At 31.5% G+C, this 19,073-nt stretch overlaps 1 protein-coding gene across 8 annotated transcripts in view; it reads left to right on the top strand.

Moving 5' to 3' along the window:
- The first annotated feature begins 4,518 nt into the window (after window positions 1-4,518).
- LOC145322755 (PHAF1 protein CG7083) overlaps window positions 4,519-19,073 on the top strand; it is a 34,816-nt gene continuing 20,261 nt past the window's right edge. For 7 of the 8 annotated variants that reach the window (XM_080165009.1, XM_080165008.1, XM_080165007.1 and 4 more), the window contains exons 1-7: window positions 4,528-4,770; window positions 5,950-6,037; window positions 6,672-6,730; window positions 7,218-7,369; window positions 8,507-8,578; window positions 17,061-17,148; window positions 17,616-17,791. In XM_080165009.1, the coding sequence (XP_080021135.1) occupies window positions 5,974-6,037; window positions 6,672-6,730; window positions 7,218-7,369; window positions 8,507-8,578; window positions 17,061-17,148; window positions 17,616-17,791 (611 nt within the window). In that variant the 5' untranslated portion in view covers window positions 4,528-4,770; window positions 5,950-5,973. Of the gene's footprint in view, window positions 4,771-5,949; window positions 6,038-6,671; window positions 6,731-7,217; window positions 7,370-8,506; window positions 8,579-17,060; window positions 17,149-17,615; window positions 17,792-19,073 lie in introns of all 8 variants that reach the window. The other variant, XM_080165011.1, reaches the window with a different exon arrangement.

Here is a 19,073-nt window from a genome sequence, read left to right as displayed (position 1 = left end):
AGTTTCTGACAAAGATAAGGTGATAATTTTATGTCTAGGCAACGTAATTTAATATTGTTTTTTCTTTTATGAGCATTGGAAATCTTTCAAAAATTCCATTGTACATAAAATGCTATTTTGAAATGCCTATAACTTTTTTGTTATTGAAGCTGAAGGCTTATAATTTGGGGTATTGGGTCTTCTTGTGGCAGTCTTTTAGCAGTTAAAGCGTGTTATTTCTTGCAGGCGTCCTTTAAATTATATGGTTCGTCCTTTTCCCCTAAACCGATTCTATGAATAACTTGTAGAGTAGCTTTACTGGGGAAAAATCCGACCCATACCTTAAATTATGTATTTACTCTAATGAAAATAAAAGACTATAAAATATTATCAAAATTAGACAAATTTAAAACAATTTAATATAATATTTAAGTAAAAAAGCATGTATAAAGACCTATTTATTAAAATGGGGAAATAAGATCTATAAAACGAAGACCCTAAAAGGTAAAGTGAGAGACAATAACCCTTTTAATAGAATGGTCATAGTACAGCTAAAAAATTATTAGCAAATATTGTCAGTATAAATTAACATTAGTAAAACAACACAAGAATCATAAAATTAGAGGTTTCGTGATAAACAAACTAAATTAAAAGAATGAAAATTTGTAAAATTAAAGATGACATTGAAAAAACATTATTAGAAAAACTAATTTGAAACCAATAGTTTAATGTATTCTTGATGTAAAATAAAATAAAATGTGATCTTACTAATTTATGAAATGATTATTGTAATTTAGTTGAGATATGCACACACTTTTAAATGCAAAATCTTAATAATCAGGTCGCCAATTTCTATAAAACATAAAAATCAACACAAAAATAAAAGTCATCCTTTTTGTCTCTCTTTTTCCTAAGGCTTTCGGGCCTATAAAAGTAAACCTGGAAAAGAGAAACAGTCAGTCGTTTCACAGAATTTATATATCACACAAACTCTTTTTGAAATTTCTGAAATTTAAGGGAAGACTCCCTTCTCTTTCTTTGGAATTTTCTTGGGAGTCTTGGCGGCTCAAACTTAGGATTTTACATTTGGAACACACCTAAAAAGTAAAAAGTTTTTTTAGATAAATTCATAATACTTTGTTAAATAAATTATAGAATATCATTTTGGTGTTGGTCAATTGAGATAAATTTAAGAATAGGGCCTCCTTAGGGCCTAAAAGCTTAGGTATCCGGACGGATAGTTATCTCCAAATTTTCTTCTGAAGAGAACTCCTATAGCGCGGTACTAGGTACCAGCAAGTCGCAAGTCACTACGGGGCTAAATAGGAATAACACAGGGAAGGTACAGTGGTGGCTCGGCTACCAACGGTTGATGATAGCACGCTATCTGACGGCCGACACTAACAACTGTATCCTCCCCCAGCTTCTGAAGTATAGGAAAGTTGGAGATCGTTATCTATTCGGACAATTTAATATTTTCGGATTAGAACTTTGAATAAGTTCACGTCTTAAAGGTAGTTTTGCTTTGTTAATACTCTGGAAGATTGGTTCTTAGCTAGACCTAGTGATTTTCTTACCTGACAAAGGTACCTAACAAAGAATCTCACGCCTCACGGGGCTGTAGGCAGCGGAACGGAATGTTGTAGCTGTGATTCACATGGCTCTAGTAATCACAACAGATCCTTCCAGTCCAAAAGTGTTGGCAGAGTTAGCTACCTAGGAATAAAAGGATTCTTAGAATAAAATAACAGTATAAAGTTATCAATAATATTTTAATGCCATTTTCGGAATAGGGCTTATAGGCAAAGATTGTCCCTTAAATATATTTGGGTTTAGGATCGGTGTAAAATAGTATCACCATTCTAAGGTTGAATATATTTGACAAAACAGGGATTAATGCGTCGCTGATCTGGAAAGGAGACATTGGTGAGAGATTGTGGTCCTGTGATAAAGGATTGCATTTGTCCCTGGAACCCGGAGGCGACCCATATACTTCTTCCTGGGGTTAGGCTTTGTGTCCTGCTTTTTAAATCTAAGCCGAACTTTAGAAGATAGAAGATAATGGTCTGAATTAACATCAGGTCCTCTTTCAACCCTGACATCAAGGAGAGAACCTTTAAAACGTCTAGATATACAGATGTGATCTATCTGATTAAAGGTTCTTTGATCTGGTGATCTCCAGGTGGCAGTATGAATCTTCTTGTGTTTAAAGATGGTTCCACCAATGACAAGTTTGTTTTCAGTACAAAAACTTACAAGTCTATCACCATTGTCATTTTCCTTGCCATTACTTAAGCCTAGGCCATATCTGCCCATGACTTCTTCTAAATTCTCATTATTACTCCCCACTTGAGCATTGAAATCACCTAGGAGCATGGTCAGGTCCTTTTCTTTATGACCATTCTTAAATACAGAGTCAAGCTGGTCGTAAAATTCGTTTTTGACCTCTGTATCTGCTTGTTCTGTAGGAGCATATGCTACTATTATTCTCAGATTGATGTTTTTATCTGAGGATTTGAAGTAAGCCTCCATGATTCTTGGACCATGGGGTTGCCAACTGATCATGGCCTGCTCTGCTTGCTTGGTCAGCATAAGAGCCACCCCTTGATTATGTCCTAGATCCTCATTCATATGGCCTGAGTAAAGTATTTTCAAGCCAGAATGATGTTTAAACTCTCCATTATTTGTCCACCTTGATTCGGTGATAGCCAGGATATCAACCTTGGCTTTAAGCATTTCTCGGCAAATGTTTTCTGTCTGGCCTGACTGAAACATTGTCCGAACATTCCAGGTGCAAATTTTTGCTGGTCTGCGGGAATTCAGAATCATCCGCCTGACTGGTCCTTTTGCGGTTTCCCAGCCAAACATCATATTGTTGTTTCCAACCTCTACTTCGTTCCCGAGCCCAAAGTTAAATTGGTCTTTACTTTGTGCAGATTGAACGTGAGCAGGTTTTTTCTAGGGAAGGATTGTTAGCCCCACCCAAACCCCCTGAACTGGGGGAAGTGACCAGAATTCAGTCTGGCATCTACCCTAGGACCTTTCCAGCACAGTAGGACTCTTCTGGTGTAGCTCCTAGGATCATTGATGCACGGTGCAGGATGGACGGCGTGCACGTAACTGGTCTCCCAACCCTTTTTTTAAATAGCTATAATTCTTTTTTTGACTTTAAAAAACTTCACTGTAAAGGAAAACCATATCAGTCCAGCGTAATACTTGAGAACTTGCATCCTGTTACTTTTATATGTATAGATTTATCTTTCTAGATTCACATTCTTTTTTATAACCATCTTTATCTTTCCATTTCTTCGGAATGAATTGACAAGAAGTTTCAGCCGTCTTTCAATTTCATGGAATCTGAGAAAATCAGTTGTAAAACGTAAAAGCGGCTTTAAAAGCTGCATTAAAGCAGTCCCGCCGTCATGTATGTTTTACACTTAATTATGCGTTTCTGATGGACAAACATATAGACGGATATTTAGCTAATCTATTGAAATTAACTAGATTGGAAATGTTTTTGAAGAAGGAAGTGAAGTTTTTATAGATAATGCTAAGACCTGGGTAAGACAGGTGATCTGAACCTAAAAGTAAGCAACAATTTAAATTACTATACCTGTTTCTACGTTGCAATGACTAAAATAAAGTTTTTAGCATCTTGAGCAAGCATTTTAGAGATCTTTTTGGACTAGCAAACAATTAAAGCCAATTTTAATCAGGATAAAAATAAATATACATTTGTTTTCTATATTACGCATCAACCAGACAAAAGTTCATTTTCAAACATTTTCTTTATTCATCGTTTGTCATTTTCTTTGTCATGAAGTTATAATTTCATATCTAGGGCGGAATTAAAACCAAAGTCAGAACAAAGGCCTTTAATAATGGGCCCTTATACTCGGTTAGGCCTTTTAAACTTGAAAATTGAAATGTCGTCTTTTATCTAAAAGTTTCGGATTGTTTATTGATGTTTGCAGAACATGGCTGCCTAAACATATTTTTTATAAATTATATTTCGCTATTTTGTGGAATTTTCATAAAATACAAATCCTTATTCAATTATTTTAGGTAATATAAAATAAAGCTTATGTTTAAAAATTATTATTTTTTTAACATTTATGGCTCAAAACACAAAATCATAGATGAAAATGTTTCTGAAAAAAGTTAAAAGTTTGCAACCATAAAACTGAAGGTGCTCCAATACTCGATTTGACAGTTGGGCTAGGGTTGTAAACAAAAATCAGCTGTTTTTTCCCCTTTATTACTAAACAATTAATTTCGTGGATTTTCTGTTTTTACTAAGTAAAAATTCATTTTTGGTAGATTTTTTGTATAAATTAGGGATTTAAGATAAAAATACTAAAATTTCGCTAAATGCCTAATGGTAACTAACCCTGAAACAAAGATCTTTGCTTAAAAAGCAGAATATATTACGCATTTGTTTAGACTTTACTAGCGATATCTTGCGGAGTTTTATACAACTACAGAGAAGGAATATCCACAAAATTTTCCATTGTACAATCAATCAATAACAACGTTTCCTTGAAATCAGACAGAAAAGAATTTTCTTTGATTAAAATTTATTTATGTTATGGCGTAATAATAATATATATATATGTACTAATGTCAGAATATATACTAAGAAGGAAATTGCGATGTTAGAGTTGTAAAAGCAGAAATATAAAAATTGACTATGATGATATAATGAGAGAATGTTGATATTTAAGCATTTCTGACTTAAATGTCGATAAAACTGTGAAAATAAGACTTTGTTGTAAGAAAAGTCTTTAAAAGGTAATATTATTATAAATATTTAATTTTAATTAATTTAAAATCAAAATAAGGAAATAAATGTCTTTGTTTATGTGTATGTCAAAAAAGTCCTTGTTCATTACATTTACGCCGTTCAGTTTAAATTTTCAATTTTACTGTCAGACATTTTTTTGTACTAAAGTTTTATTTGAATTTATGGATTATTTAGTAAATGTATTTATTATAATTTGATATAATGACTAAATTAATACTCCGACGTTTGTTGCTAGGGGAAGATTTAAGTGGAAAAAAAAACAAAATTAAAATATAGGTTTTGAATTAATTTGAAGTAAATACCTAACGACTTAAGAAAATTAACTTTACTAGGTAAATATGAGGAAAAAATCGTTTTAAAAAAATATTTTATTGATAATTTTTAAAACCGTATAATTTTGTATTACGGATGATACCCCATGCATTAAGCTATTTGTTACCTATGTATCTTCGTCTAAAATAAATGGGTTGCGTTAATTTTCATTGATTCACGGGTATATAAATGAATAAATTGTTATAATAATTGTATGTTTAGCGCTTTCTTTTATTTATAATATGTTCATCCCTAGATATATTTATATTTCGTCAAGTTTCATTTAATTGTAAAATTATTATGGGTCACCTGCCATACTCCGAAGGGGGGTTGACAATACCTAGCATTATTGGGATATGACTTGTTTTGATATTAATAAAGTGTTGGATCATTGAAAGAAAACGAAGTAGCGGGTTTCGTCGTATTTTAACAGTTATAGCCCTCCGCACGGGCTAGAAATAGAAGAAAGGTTGCTGTAAAAATACAACGAAACCCGCTAATTCGTTTTTCCCATGAGCTAAAGTGTTTGATTAGGCTAAAAGAAGTAAAGCTATTCGACCAATTTTCCTAAGGTTGTAGGTATCTCATCCTTATACATGAGGAAAAAAAGTGCTAATTCAGAGATGTTTATTACACTAGTCCCCAAAGTTTTATATAACATATTCTTAATAGTTGGCTTAACAACTTTGGGGACTTTAGTGAGTTATGACTGGTTGGTTCATTGTGTTGAGTGTCCAAAACTGATAATTTTAATATACAGAAAGGGTAATTTTGAGTATCATCATTGGTTGGGGATCTACATTAATTTGTCTTATTCCTTTAGATTCCTGATAATAACGTAATACTAATTTTAGATCTTGTGTTGTTGTGAGAGTAGAATGCTAGAGTTAGAAGTTATACCTGAACATGGACTTCTCAGCGATAATATTGAATTCATTCTTGGTAACATTTTTTTTTCCAACAAGTAGTGTGGCTACTCTTTATGTATGACATGTCTGTACGTACGTACACCCAAGCGACTGTGGTTGACATTTCCGGAGAATTATTTTGGTTAAAGTTAATGAATTAAAAAACAGCGTTATCATATTCAGTGATTTATTGGCATTATGATATGGCTAGACTTTTTAAAGGAGATAATTGTAATTGTTTTAAAATAATGTATTTAGTCTATTAAGATTCTATTGTATTAAGAATTGGAAATATTTATTAAATGAATGAATCTTTTGTTGCAAGTAAAATATGAAAAATACAATAAATTTAAGAAAATGTTTTACATCAGAACGGAAAATTTAGTTTTTTTTCTTTTTTTTTCAATTACTAGGTAAGTTTTTAAAGAGGGGTAGGATTCTGGTAGAATCCGTAAAGGTTATACGTTAAAAACAGTAGTAGAACGATAAAAATTTATGTGAACTTTTGAAAAAAAATTTTGTCTATAGTTCTTTAATAAGAAATACACATATTTAATGAATATTATTTTTCTACTACTATTTTTAAGCCTTACAACACACACCTTTACGGATTATATCAGAAACCTACCCCTACCTCTTTTTCTTTACTAATTATTAATTTTGTTTAGGAACACATTTCAGTACCGCCATTGCATACATTCAGAATCAAGTCGGTGTAATCAAAGGAAAATAACATAATAATTTAATCTGTATAAATTTTTAAACAAGTAAATCATAAGAACCGCAAACTATAACAGCACAAAATGCTTGCTATCTGATTTGCTTCAATCTCCTTACTTAAATTGCACTGGAATTTTTATAATGTCTTATTCGAATTAGCAGCTTTACATGTAGCATTTAGGGGCTAAGTATTCGAAGGGGTAGGCAAGAGCACAAAAATATCAACAAACCATCCTAAGACTTAATATCTAGCGATGGAATAGCGTGAAACCACCCCAGGACCTATGTGAAGCTTTCCTGAAATGGAGAACTCAATCGTTTCAGTAATTACCGAAGTCTTAATCTTCAAACAAAATAACCTTACGACTTTATATAATAGGATATGAAACATTGTGCGATTGTGATCATATGCGAAAGGTAATGTACACTGCGCTGCTTTTAAACACACTTGTCCTTGTTGAAATATGCAAATTATGTGTTATTCGTACCCAGGAGTTGAAATATCTTATTGTGATAAAGAACCTCTGGCCTACAATCTTACAATCAAACTAACAAATGACGGAATCAAACTTATATTCGACTCAACATCACAGAGACTTAAGATAATAGAAATTTATGATCTTAGTCTTGTTCGATTAAAGTATTGGTAAGTATGTATAATCTTAAGGAGAAGCATTGATTCTCTGCAAAAGGGATTGTTCGTATATCTTTTTATCGATCTGCCTTTACGCCCCATCACTAAAAGATCATTAGGGAAGTTAGTTACCTAACTATTTTTTCATAAAAAGTTTGAAAGATATGGATTATTATGTATTAAATGAACTATCTTGTGAAAATGTTGTTTTTAGTGGTTAATTGGCTATACCTTTCAAAATATAACTTTATTTCATTCAAAATGTTAATGGCTCTATTGCTTTTAAATTCTATCTAATTATGGCAACGGGCCTTTAAATCTCCAAATCTTCTTAAAAACCTGTTAATATGAGGCAACATTTGAATTTATAGCTTTTAATGATGTTTCTTTTTTCTAAATGCACTAAAAACTCCAGTCGGATATATTTCCTCTTCTTTTATCTCCTATATAGATTAAGAATTTCATTAAAAAATCGATAAATTAAAATATACATACGTACATGATGTAAATCTAAAAGAAGTAACATTTAGTTTGTTATGTAATAGTGACATCATTAAAACTGAGTTCGTATTTTTTGCCATTTATTATTTAGCAGATTATACAATACCTACTCAAAACACTATTATATATTTACTGTTTTAGTTTTTTACTAGCGCAGTACTTAAACATAATCAGTGTTTGTTTGTATATTTTTAGAATAAGGTTATAAGATGTATAATTTTAAATAAATAGATGTCTGTCTGTTCGTCTGTCTTACTGTGTTAACCTTAAGATCTCGGTAATCGCTTATACAATGGGCTATTCCAACGGTTTTAGGTCATTTTTTGGGGTTTAGAAATGCCCTCAAAACAAACATTTTTGGATGTGGACAAAGCCTATAAGGGACTAGGTGAAAATTAGATAAGATACCTTCAATAGTCACAGTTGACTTATATTTCCTTTCCTCTATGATGGGTTGGTTAGGTATAGAGTTGCTGTTATTTTATGCATGAAAAGGTTTATATCAATCAGATCAATAGGTATATATTTACCTACTAAATATATCCTTTATGATTTCAAATATTTTGTTATACTTATTATATTGGATGCGCTAGTAATGTACATAGCTATCCTTGATAGATTTTAAATTGATATTAATTTTTATTTCAGTGATTTGTACTTCAATTGTCCGGATGTTTCGCCAACGATAGAACAAATAGATCAGTCATTCGGTGCCACAAGGAATTTGTCACACTCAGTTTGAAAAACCGCCCGTTGATATTTAGAAATGTTGGCCTAGTGCGGCGTTACCAATGGTTTCTACTGCTGTTAAGTCAGGCAAGGCCCAGGGGACATAGATAATAATCAGGGATCATAATGGATAAGACAATGGACGATAAATTAATATACATCCGCAATGGATATGAACAAAATTACTACCTACCCCCTCTTTAATTTTAAATTATTGTTTGAAAAGTTGGTGCACTGCTAGTTTGTAAACAATCAATGAAAATTCCTGAAGTTTTTAATGAATAAGAATAATAGGCGGTTATAAAACTTTGGGTGCCTGTGAATAAATAGTCTAATATATCCTCCATCGATGATAATAAAACCCTGACTTATAATACAAGCATTACTAAATGTGCAATTAAAGGGTTAGTTTTCTGTTGGGCGTTAAAAACTCGGGCATATTTCTCTAAAGACCTTCTAAAAATCGAGGAAAACTTAAGGGAATAGGAAGAAAGAAAAAAAATTGTGTAAAATGTTAAATCATATTACGCACACACTAAAACATTTTTTTCTTCAGTTTTTTTTTACTACAGGAAAGTTAATGTTTTATAGGTATTAATGAAAAAATACCATACCTTATTGATCTAATGTTAAAAATAAAACAATTTTGTTTATAAGCAACATTAAGCTAAGCATATTTTAGTCAATGTAAAAATTGAAATTGTAGAAAAAATGTTTTAATCACAAGAAAGTATAATTTACAAAGGGGGAGGTAGGTTGGGCTAAAATTCCTGAAATGTGTGAGTTTTAAGAATTTAAAAAATAAATTTTGTATGGCAGTTGCTCTAATATAGTACATATCCACATTATACCCTACTAAAGCAACTGCCATGCCAAATTTTAGAGTTCTACTTCTATTCTAAATTCTTTAAACTCACACATTTACGGAATTTTAGCACAACCTACCTCCCCCTTATTATTGCTGTTATAAAAATCTATGACTGACTACGACGGACTAACCGACCAATTAAAAGAATGGTTTTCATAATTTGTCTTCTATAGTGAATTTAGTAATGAAAGAAGTTTTTAATGTCAGCGTATAGGTTCTTGTATCACACTTTTAGTTTTGTTAGCGTTCATGGTTATGTAACTTTTGTCTGTTAAAAGATAAATTAGATTAGATTTATTATTCTTGGGTGTACATACATAGAAAAAAAAACTACAATAATAAATGAATTAAATGAATATTATATACCTACATTTATATATACAGAAAAATTTTATTGATATGGTTAATTTATAAAAATATTTTCTTCCCAAATGGCAGTTTCCTAAAAAATAGGAGTATGCAGTAATGTGTATTCACACATTGTTTTCATACAGGCCATATAAATAAGACAAAAAAAAGATAATAAGCAATAAATGAAATCATATTGGAGAGGAAAGAATGATAATAGGAAGGATTGATTAGGGCATACAAGTCTCACACCATTATTGCAATAATAGAAATTTAAAAAAAATTTAAACAAATAAATTTTGATTAATTTATCAGATTTCAAACAATATTGAAAAGAAATATAAATTTATCTACATTCTTGACATAATGGGTTGTTACACACTAGAATTAAGCTTGATAACAAAGATTCTTTTAGATTTTTAATAAATTTTTTTCTTGGTTGATTGTGGGTTAATAAATCATTATTACAATGGTTATTCCATAATTCTTGAAAATGATACTTAGGAAATCTTTCAATAGATTTAAACTTCGGCTTTTTAACATCAAACATATTTGAGTTTCTAAGATTTCTGGTATGTAATTGGTTACGGCGAAGCCATGTACCTTGAAAGGAACTTGGTAGCTTACTGTTTATAAAATCATACATAAATAATAATTTCAAATAATTAGCTGATTCATGTAAAGGAAGGACATTCATTTTTTTAAATAAAGGCATTGTGTGTGAGATGTGTTTCTTACTAAAAACAATTCTTATTGCCTTTTTTTGCAATTTAATTAATGGTTCCATAGTAGATTTAAGACCACAACTCCAGGCAGGTAAATAGTAAAGTAAATGACTATTTATAAGGGAATGAAAAAGCATTTTTTTGCTATCTAAATTCAGTATATGTTTAGCTCTATTTATAAGAAATAAGGAACTAGAAATTTTTTTACGTAAATGTTCTACATGATATTTAAAATTTAAAGAAGGATCTATAAATACACCTAGGAATTTAATTGCAGGAATATTGCTACTTGAATTGACATAATTTAAGATTTTTATTTTCTCAGGATCAAACTCATTTTCATTGTTAAAGTTTAGCTTAATATTAAGAGCATTCCAATCAATAGTATTTTCGTTTTTATTAAATATCATAATTTTAGTTTTATCAGGATTTAAGCTCATTTGATTACTCCTAAACCAAACAGATATCTTTTTAAGTTCATTGTTTAATTTCAGTTTTATCTCTGTAAAGTTTTTACCAGAAATTAAAAAATTACTGTCATCAGCAAATAATAGGGTAAATAAATCAGTACAGTTTTTAAGATCATTTATGTAGATTAAAAATAGAATTGGTCCTAAAATAGAGCCCTGTGGGACGCCTCTATCTATTTTCAGCTTTGTTGAGTCAGTGTTGTTTACATGTACAAATTGCTGTCTATTACTTAAATAATTTTTAAACCATTCAAGTTCAATGCCATTAATGCCAATTTTTGACAACTTTTTAATTAAAATATGGTGTGGAATTGTATCAAAACATTTTGCAAGATCACAGAAGACTCCAATTACAGTTTTATTATCGTTTTTTGCTTCGGCTATGTAATTTAAGAGGTGTACCACAGGGTGTATTGTAGACTTTTTTGATTGAAATCCATACTGATGTTCAAAAATGATATTATTACTAATCAAATAACAAGAAAGTTGTTGATAAATGACTTTTTCTAAAACTTTTGAGAAAATAGCTAATAAACTTATTGGCCTATAGTTTGATGGATCAGCTTTTTCATTAGAATTATTCCCTTTTAACTTAAAAATAGGTATAACTTTTGCGATTTTTAATTCAGAAGGTATTTTTCCAGTTAAAATAGTTTGGTTAATGACATGAGAGAGAGGAAGAGCAATAACAGAAATAATTTTCTTTAAAAAAGAATTTGACAGGCCAAAAATGTCCATACTTTGTTTATTTCCCATTTTTTTAACAATATCTATAACTATATTTGGGTTTATTGTATGCATTTTAAAACTGGAATTATAATTAGGTATATAGCTAAACGGATCAATGTTAGAAGGATTTATTTTAGATGATATCTTGCTTGCTACAGAAGTGAAGTGTTCATTCAATTTCTCAGAAATTTCTGCATTATCCAAATATATAGAATCATTAAACAGGTTACAGGGATAAGACTTGATTACATTTCCCCCCAACGCGACGTATCAATTTTCATGTGCTAGAATATACCTTGGAAGGCTTGAAAATAAAGGATGGAACAAGAAAAGTTGCAGATTAATTTTGTGTCTATGTTCCCTTACCTCCCTGACATATCCTTTTCACATAAACTTGTTTACATTTAAAGGACAATTCTGTTGTATAAAAGTTTATGATCAAGAACAATTATGCCCATAAGTATGAAAGCTGACAAAATGTCATACAAAAAAGTAACTTTCTAATATACACCAAAAATATTCTCGTCATGGCACAATAGCAGTGTTGTGGAGCCGCTTGATTTTTCTGTGGCTCCGGTTCCGTGGAGCCGATCTGTAAAAATATGATAATTTATAATCTTTATGGACTTACCGACATTACTTAGTTATAGAGTAGCTGCGCTACTAAAAAAAAACGTTTTAATTAAATGTTCTGGTGAATTTTTTAAGTGGTTAACATTTATATTAGGTTAACTTCTGTTTAAAAGATTATTTTATTTCACCATTAGCAAGGAATAATTCATCTGGTGAAGAACTATTTCACCCTTTTAAATGTACAAACTTTATCTGGAAGTCATAAGGGGGGGGAAGTTTGTACACTTATAGGAAATGAAATTCAGTACCAAAGTTTGGGAGGGTCGTATGGGCTTGTTTTTAAAGTTATCAACCTAATTCTTTTTGTAGGCTCTCTTATATGACTTGATATACACGTATTTCTTTGAAAATTGAATTTCGGTACTTTCCTTCTAGGGGCTTGTGGAGCAAAAGACCCCCCAAAACACTAAAAATATGAGTTCTGACCTTATTTTTAAAGATATCGACCTGATTTTTTCTTTATAATACTTTTTTAACATACCCGAATCAACGAACTATTACAGATTTCATTTTGGGACTTTCCTTCAAGGGGCTTGTGGAGTAGGAGACCCCCAAAACACAAAAATATGAGTACTGGGCTTATTTTTGAAGATATCGACCTGATTTTTTTTTATAATACCTTTTTAACTTAACCGAATTAACGAACCATTACAGATTTCATTTTGGGACTTTCCTCTTAGGGGCTTTTGGAGCAAGAGACCCCCAAAACACAAAAATATGAGTACTGGGCTTATTTTTGAAGATATCAACCTGCTTTTTTTATATAAAAATAATATTTCAACATAACCGAATCTACGAACCATTACAGATTTTATTTTGGGACTTTCCTTCTAGGGGCTTGTGGAGCAAGAGACCCCCAAAAATCATAAAAATATGAGTTGTGGGCTTCTCTTTTAAGTAGATATCAACCTTATTTTTTTATATAATAAAAAAATACTATTTTAACATAACCGAATCTACGAACCATTACAGATTTCATTTTGGGACTTTCCTTCTACGGGCTTGTGGAGCAAAAGACCCCAAAAACACTGAAAATATGAGTTCTGAGCTTATTTTTTAAGATATCAACCTGATTTTTAAAAAATAATACTGTTTTAACATAACCAAATTAAGAAAACATTACAGATTTCATTTTGGGACTTTCCTTCTAGGGGCTAGTGGAGCAAAGATTCCAAAACTACTAAAAATATGAGTTCTGAGCTTATTTTTAAAGATATCAACCTGATCTTTTTAAAATAATACTTTTTTAACATAACCGAACTAAGAAACCATTAAGGATTTTATTTTGGGACTTTCTTTCTAGGGGCTTGTGGAGCAAAAGACCCCCAAAACACTAAAAATATGAGTTCTGAGCTTATTTTTAAAGATAACCTGAGAACTCAATTTATTTTGTTTTGGAGGTGTTTTACCCTACTTTCCCCTAAAAGGAAAGTGCCAAAATAAAATTATTAGTGGCTACCTAGTTCAAACATGTGAAAAAAGTTTTCATGAAAAAAATCAGCTCAATATCTCTAAAAATATTTTTTCTGGGTCTTTTGCCCCACTAGCTTCTAGAAGGAAAGTCCTAAAATGAAATCTGTACTGGTTTCTTAGTTCGGTTATGTTAAAAAAAGTGTTCCTAAAAAATCAGGTTGATATATTTAAAAATAAGGTCAGAACTTATTTTTTTAGTGTTTTTGGGGTCTTTTGCTCCACAAGCCCCTAGAAGGAAAGTCCCAAAAGAAATCTATAATGATTCGTAGATTCGGTTATATTAAAATAGTATTTTTATATAAAAAATCAGGTTGATATCTTTAAAAATAAGCTCAGAACTCATATTTTTAGTGTTTTTGGGGTCTTTTGCTCCACAAGCCAGTAGAAGGAAAGTCCCAAAATGAAATCTGTAATGGTTCGTAGATTCGGTTATGTTAAAATAGTAATTTTTTTATTATATAAAAAAATAAGGTTGATATCTACTTAAAAGAGAAGCCCACAACTCATATTTTTATGATTTTTGGGGGTCTCTTGCTCCACAAGCCCCTAGAAGGAAAGTCCCAAAATAAAATCTGTAATGGTTCGTAGATTCGGTTATGTTTAAATATTATTTTTATATAAAAAAAAGCAGGTTGATATCTTCAAAAATAAGCCCAGTACTCATATTTTTGTGTGTTGGGGGTCTCTTGCTCCAAAAGCACCTAAGAGGAAAGTCCCAAAATGAAATCTGTAATGGTTCGTTAATTCGGTTAAGTTAAAAAGGTATTATAAAAAAAAATCAGGTCGATATCTTCAAAAATAAGCCCAGTACTCATATTTTTGTGTTTTAGGGGTCTCTTACTCCACAAGCCCCTAGAAGGAAAGTCCCAAAATGAAATCTGTAATGGTTCGTAGATTCGGTTATGTTTAAATATTATTTTTATATAAAAAAAAAGCAGGTTGATATCTTCAAAAATAAGCCCAGTACTCATATTTTTGTGTGTTGGGGGTCTCTTGCTCCAAAAGCCCCTAAGAGGAAAGTCCCAAAATGAAATCTGTAATGGTTCGTTAATTCAGTTAAGTTAAAAAGGTATTATAAAAAAAGTCAGGTCGATATCTTCAAAAATAAGCCCAGTACTCATATTTTTGTGTTTTGGGGGTCTCTTACTCCACAAGCCCCTAGAAGGAAAGTCCCAAAATGAAATCTGTAATAGTTCGTTGATTCGGGTATGTTAAAAAAGTATTATAAAGAAAAAATCAGGTCGATATCTTTAAAAATAAGGTCAGAACTCATATTTTTAGTGTTTTGGGGGGTCTTTTGCTCCACAAGCCCCTAGAAGGAAAGTACCGAAATTCAATTTTCAAAGAAATACGTGTATATCAAGTCATATAAGAGAGCCTACAAAAAGAATTAGGTTGATAACTTTAAAAACAAGCCCATACGACCCTCCCAAACATTGGTACTGAATTTCATTTCCTATAAGTGTACAAACTTCCCCCCCCCTTATTCATTAATAAGTTGTGCCTGTTAACGGGACAATACATGTTACCACATCACTTTCTATGTCATGCATAGTATCAGTAGGTAATATTTTTAACGTCTCTAGTATGACGTAGTTTTGTCTACTCGAACACGACACTACTCATTGATGCCACAGGATTAAGAAAGAGCAGTAAAGTCTTGCTGGGCTAGATAATCTTTTTAGAATGTGGATTGGGGATGTGGGGTTGGGGATCTATAGTCCATTCGATGGTTTGAAGGATTTAACGATCACTCCAAATGAAATGTTATTATGGATCATATACTATTTCTTTGTAAATGGAATACATAATTTTTTTTTATTTTATATAAATGATATCATCCGTTAACCTTTTTATTTACCTATATAATTTAAACTATAGTTTAAGTAGCTTTTTAACTTATACTATTCTTTAGAATTTTTGAATCGTAGTTAGGTATAATAGTATATTAAATCTCCACGCCAAAAATTTAGCTGTCTATCTTAAATAGTAGCCAAGAAAATCACGTTTCTGCCAAGACGTTGTAAACGGTCATACAGATAGATATTTTAGATGACAGAGTACCTAGCTTGTTTACTATTTATTAATGACTTTATTTAAATAAAACCATTAAAACTGGTTTAATCAATTAGTAGTCAACGCATTAGGAAAACGAAAGAAAAATATTTATTTTGGTTAGGTATCCTGTTTTCTTTTGCAGATAGAGAGAGATAAGGTGTTGTATTACTAACAATAGTCCGATAATATAAACATATTGAAAGCAGGGAGGGAGAGGACATTAGGCTGTTTATTGCAATAGTCCCAAAAGTTTTATAATACCTTTTCTTATTCGTTGGCTAAACAACTTCTATTAAATTTTGAATGGTTGGTTCATTAACTCATGAGACTCGAATCTAATATCCCCATTCTTTTTGCATATTAAACGTTTATATAAAAGAACTTCGTATTCTTTCTTCATTATTTTATATTTAGGTACCAACAAGAGACACGTTCTTTCAATTAATGTCTCAAAATCTCTTTAACAATCAAATCTTAAGGAAAACCCTTATCCTCATTTAATTTTTATTTTGATGTTCATTAGGTACTTTAAAGTAAATATATTTACCTAATGCATATAAAGAAGATTTTTATTCTTTAATTTTTCTATTTTGATTATTTAAGAAAATTGGATTGGATTAGATTTATTATTCTTGGGTGTACTGTGCATACATATTACATAAAATAACAACAATAATAAATTGAATTAAATGAATACTAGCGGCTACGCCCCTAGAAGCCTCTAGGGGCACTCAATGTAGGAAGAGGAAAAGTCGACCTCGTCCCATTTAAAATTTGAGTTTCAACAGAGTAAAAAAAAATATTTTTTGGGGGGGAGGGGGATGAAGACACCCTTCCCAAAAATAGTTTAAAACCATCCCAGGACCTATAGGAAGCTTCACAGTAAAGGAGAACAATATCGGTTCAGCGGTTATCGAGATCCTTCGGGACAGACAAAAAACGCTTACTACTTTATATAATAGGATTACCTATATACATTTATACTTATATACATTCAAATTTCATTGATATGGTTAATTTATATGAAATTTTTCTTCCCAAATGGCAGTTTCCTAAAAGGTAGGAAGTAATGAGCACTATGTATTTACACATTGTTTTTATACAGGCCAAATTATTATGTAATGCATCTTCTCTATAATCAATAAGATGCTGTGACAAACGACGTTCAGACCTGGAGTTTATGACCCAGAGAAGAAAATCTTCACCTTAACCTTTCGTGGACTGGCCTTCGAATTTCCAGCCGCCACCAGTTTTCAGGTATTTAGCGAAAACAAGTTTGATATTTTCCATTAAAGTGCCTATCGAGCACTAAACATCCCGTCTCTTCTTAAAATTAGATTTTAATTTATCTCCTCAGTTAGTTTATTTTTTCTATGATTAACCCCTGCGTTGCCCTAAGCCCGAAGGGATACCTAGTTCCCAGTATAAGCTAATGCTATATGCTAATTGGGAAACCACCAAATATTTTGAATATTTTATTAAATTCATATAACGCACAGTGAAGGAACAACCGTAAGGAATTCATATTTCTAATTTGGGACACCTGCCATACAAAAACAGATAAACAATGATCTATTATTATGTAGCGTGTCAAGTATTTATGTAATTGTACGTGTAGATTAAGTTAACTTTAATAGCCACACAAAAATTCTTTGCTCTACCATAGCAAGTATATAAAAAAGTGATTTTTAAAAAGTAAAACCTTTAGACGCGTTTTATTTCAGCCAAGCTATGGAGGCAGCAAACGTGAACTTGGAAAGCTGCAGTTCCCCCCTGGGGAGTCCCCCAGCGTGTCCAACCTGGCCATCTACACGGGCAACTCCCTGGCGGACTCCACACCTCCTCCCAGACCCCCATCCTCAATTCCAACCCTGTTTTGTAAATCAATTAGGGTCGTAAGGTAAGACCTTTTATATTCCCTTTGTTTTCTGACTAGAATAATACAAATTAATTTTCGGTTCTATAGTTTATTTTTGATTATTGGTATGCTTCTCTAGCTACACTGTGTAGGAGAACCATATAGGTCCAGCGGTTAGCGAGATTTTCAGTACTGGCAGACAGACAGATACACAGAGATCCGTTTACTTTTATTATTTTGTTACTGATGCGCTTTTTGTTTTATTATTACCTTCAATTTTATATAACACTTACCTAGGTATTTAATTTTTACTAGGGTTGGGCCGGATATCCGGTCATTTTCAATATCCGGCCGGATACCGGATATTAAAACTATCCGGTTACATGATATCCGGCTGATTTTTGACGCCGGAAATCCGGTTATACGGCCAGATATCCGGTAATTTGCCGGATATCGAACGTTGGCCAGATATCTGGCCCAACCCTAATTTTTACACGTGAACACTAGCGATTAATAACTAGGATTAATCCTTTTTGACCTTTTAATACCTATTAATGTTAAAATGTTTAAACCCTTGAATTTAATCCTTAAAATTTCAAAGTTTATATAAATTAAGTTCCTATTCAGGGAGGAAGGGGACATTCTATAATGATTGTTAAGATGGTTAGTCGTTAGTTTTTTGTTTTTTTTCATTAGGCTAGGTTATGCTGGATATTGGGTAGCCTCGCTGGGTTAGAGCTTCCCACAAGGGTTGGGCATAGGAAAAAATTAACCTACACCGAATTTCAATTTATTTTAAAAATGAATATTTAATTAATCAATAGGTGCTTTGAGGAAAAGTACTTGTTTTTCTTCTTGATACCTATGTATTTTTGCTAAAGATTTATCTAACACTGATGGCAGGGAGGAAGGGAACATTATTCTGTTTATTACACAAAGTATTATGTTAAAGTTTTCTTATTCGTTGGCTTAACAACCTTGGGGACTTTAATTAGATTTTTATTTGGTTGGTTTATTTAACCGAGTGTTCAAACGCTTCAACCACTTATTTTAATCTACAGAAGTAGTAATTTTTGTTTTATTATTGGGGATGTACATAAATTTATCAGCCATTGTCTTATCCCTTACTTCCTGCACTAATGTACCTCTTGGTAATTTTAAATAAATCTTTTCCCGAATTTGTAAGATGAGATAGATATAATTACCAGTCAGTTATATAAAAGTTTGGGAAAGAAAATCTTTGAAACTGATATTAAACATTCATTCTGTATATTATACTTGAAAAGAATATTAGTACTTGAAACCTAACTATTAAAGATCTCAA

This window comes from Acartia tonsa, chromosome 6 (assembly GCF_053477335.1).
Source record: "Acartia tonsa isolate MP-2025a chromosome 6, ASM5347733v1, whole genome shotgun sequence".
Lineage (NCBI taxonomy): Eukaryota > Metazoa > Arthropoda > Copepoda > Calanoida > Acartiidae > Acartia > Acartia tonsa.
The sequence above is the reverse complement of the archived record's forward strand: the minus strand, read 5'-3'. Positions and strand labels throughout refer to the sequence as shown.